Source organism: Miscanthus floridulus, chromosome 9 (genome assembly GCF_019320115.1).
Source record: "Miscanthus floridulus cultivar M001 chromosome 9, ASM1932011v1, whole genome shotgun sequence".
Classification (NCBI taxonomy): Eukaryota; Viridiplantae; Streptophyta; class Magnoliopsida; order Poales; family Poaceae; genus Miscanthus; species Miscanthus floridulus.
The window spans coordinates 53,033,694-53,037,107 of NC_089588.1; the positions used below are offsets into that span (position 1 = coordinate 53,033,694).

Below are 3,414 nucleotides of genomic sequence, written 5' to 3' on the forward strand. Positions count from 1 at the left end.
TTATGAGGTGGTTGATTGTAACCGCCCCGGTTAATAAAAAACGACCGCCTCGGTTAATCTGAGGCATTAACCAAGGCGGTTCAAAATCGTGCCCGCCTCCAAGGCCAATTTCAAAATGCCTCGTAAAATATTTTATGTAGTAGTGTTACTAGATCTACTAGCTAGCAAGACTCATGAATTTAACAAGATATTAGACAAAATCTGTATGTCCCAAACTCACCTAAGTTTGTCGCATATTAGTAGTAGTATGAGACCTCCATTTTACATGTACAAAAATATACCAAGCTTCGTCGAAAAGCACCTTGCATCCTTCTCTCTCTCTCTCTCTCTCTCTCCAGAACTCACCGACATCTCTCTCTGTCTCTCAACATACACTGAAATAAACATTAAATCCACTAGAACACTGTATGAAGGATGGCAATCTATAATCTAGCCACCCAGAACAAAACACCAGCAGGGAAACACACATGTTCAGTTTTTACATGATAGTGAGGGCATCATCATGCATGGTCGATCCTCCTCATAGCTACTAGCACGCGCCGTCAACCTCCAAGTTCCTTGGAGTCATTTGGAAGAAATGGTCCCAGGCATACTGGAAGCTGACGGTGGCCATACTTGGTATTGGCTCGCCGCCGTTCACTAGGTAGACGCCACCATCGTCAGCGCGTAACGCAGCCGGATCCACGTCCACTGTCGTCGCGAATCCCCTGCCGTCGAGGCGCAGGTTCCTGATGGCGCATGGACACTGGTTCTTCACCTCCACTACGAAGATGGTGTCGCCGCCGGTCACTATCGTGCCGGTGTTTATGGTGTCCACCTGGATACTTGACGTGTCGCATCGCTCGCCATTTGCTCCTGATCATGTATTTGTTATATGGAGTCTACTGACAACTTAATGACATAACACAGTACTGTATGTGGGTACAAATGTGAAGAAACAATCTTTTCATGTGTAAAATCTCTGAATTATTGTAGGTACTTCTAGATTACATTTGTAGTTCAGGTAGAGTAGTGTTGGGACGAAAGGCACCATTTTAGAAACTCTATCTGTTACTAGTTCAGATTTGAACTCCGAGACTCTGCGAGTATGGAGCTACACATGTTTATAACACAACACGCTTGTTCAATTCAACTGTGAGGGTTACCGTACCTATCACAAAGATGGTGAAGATCACAATAGTGAGGATCGGCTGAAGCTTGTGGCAAGTGGCCATGTTTCTTGCTCTCTTCCTTTAGGAGACCAGCAGACGTCTTCTGCTTGCTTTGTATGGGTGAGTCTCGGCCGGTGATATCTCTAGCTATTTGTGGTTTTTGATGATGGTACTACGAACGCTGCAACGTTCTATTTTATAGACCGCGACAAGGCTCTAGAGATTCGAAGAGAGAAGTCCGTACACCTGCATTTGTATAGTTCTAGTTACATCTAGAAATGACTTCGACTTCTTTCCTTGACAGCTAAGGATGTCCATGCATATATGCCACTGGAAACAGCAAAAGCTTCAAACGAAAAATGAGACATGCATGATGTTTAGTACTTTGCTTGCAGCTCACTTTTTGGATAAAAGTAATCTTGTCTTGAGGGATTTTAAAAATACCAGTACTCTAAGGTAACATGATCATTTGCGCTTTCTACAAAGTTAGGTCATTCTTTTTATAGTATCTGATCATCATTGTTTGTAACAACCCAAAAATGTACTCTATGTAGATGCTCTATGGACGCTATCCAATTGTGATGACCTTATTAGTTACTTTACAAATTTGTACCATCCATATTCATAGTTTTCCTTCTGCATGGCACTTACACGTGTCTTGAACATGCATTTAATTAGTTGGAACTTTAGCTTAAGTTATTAGTAGGTAGAATTTTTTTTCCATATATTAAGTTCAAACTCTTATGCTTATTATAAACCTTTATATTTAAGGCTATCATTTGTATTTGTTTACAATGAGGATGTTAGGTCATAACTGCACTCTTAATTACTACTACAATGGTATAGAAGGTCATTAAGCCTGCACCATGTCTCTCAAGATCGTACTCGAGCTTAAAGTGAGTTCTAGGAAGGACAAATAAAAATGCTAACCTTAAGAAGGTTTTAATATTTAAACCTAAAAATAATGTTTAGTCCAAAATACTGAAAACCAAGGCGCCATTGACCTCCTACACTTTTCAACATATAGTTTTTTTTATATAAAACACTATATGTGAAGTAGTATTTTCTATAAAAAATAATAGAGTGCTTACATTATACAATCAATAAAGATCTATCATAACTACATCTACAAAAAGGTAAATTTAAATATATAAAATGACAACTTACATAATCACTACTACTTAAAGCATTTTCTAAGACAATCCATTTTAATTAAAGGAGGCGGGTAAGGCGGCCGCCTCCGACAAAACGTCTTTGTTAATTTGGCTTTCTGGAGGTGGACACTTTGACCGCCTCCTTTAGTGGGTTTCAAAAAAACCTAAACCCCCCTCCCCCAAAAAAACTTTCGGGAGGTGGACCCTAATCCCATTAACAGAGACAGGCTCCTTAAACCGTCCAGCTCATTTAATGGTTTCCAAACAACCAACAACCTATCACTCGGGACTAACATCGTAGTACCACTGGACCACACACTCACATGAATATACATCGGATTCTATCTTTTCATATTAATATTTCGTAATCTTGTATTGAACATTTTGGCTTCTAAATGAACTCAAAGGAAAAAAAAAACTTTCAACTATAAAGTTTTAAATCTTGTCAAGTACTACAACATTAGTGAAGGACTTCAAGACGGTTTGAAATTTTAAAAAATTTGAATCTCAAAATATATGAATTTAAAACAAATACTTGAGACCCTAAAAACTTTAAATCAAAAACTTATCAACAGAACATATGCAGATTAGGTCGGCCACTACAACTTTGGTATTAACCATGTGAACATTCGTGGTCATTTAGGAATTATAAATTTTGAATTTCAAAATTTATAAACTTATGACACATATTTGGGACTCTAAATGACTCTATATCAAAAACTTTTCAACTACAAAGTTGTAAATTGTAATAAAACCTACAACTTTGATATAGATGATGTCAACATCCGAGGTTGTTTTAAAAATTTTAAATTTCCAATTTCAAAATTAGTGAACTTAGAACACTTTTTTGGGGGACTCCAACACTTTCCAATTAAAAACTTTTCAACTACAAAGTTCTACGTCGTGTCGGAGAGCTACAATTATGATATTAAGTTTGCTTTCATCCAAGTTCATATGGAAAAGTTATAATTTATTTTTAGTTGCAACTATTAATAGAGACTAGACATATTATGACACCTGCCTTTGAAATCGTTTTTTTGAGATGTCGCTTAGGATGGCCGCCTCTTTTAATGATAATTTTCGGAGATGGACACCTTAAGATGTTCCGC

General features: G+C 37.7%; 1 protein-coding gene across 1 annotated transcript; it reads right to left on the bottom strand.

Moving 5' to 3' along the window:
* Positions 1 to 276: 276 nt before the first annotated feature.
* On the bottom strand, positions 277 to 1,289 carry LOC136481928 (protein TAPETUM DETERMINANT 1-like). Its single transcript, XM_066479205.1, has 2 exons — positions 1,151 to 1,289; positions 277 to 855 (listed from the first exon to the last, which is right to left on the bottom strand). Exons 1-2 carry the CDS (start codon positions 1,212 to 1,214, stop codon positions 530 to 532), a joined length of 390 nt encoding a protein of 129 aa, XP_066335302.1. The 5' UTR covers positions 1,215 to 1,289; the 3' UTR covers positions 277 to 529.
* Positions 1,290 to 3,414: the final 2,125 nt, after the last annotated feature.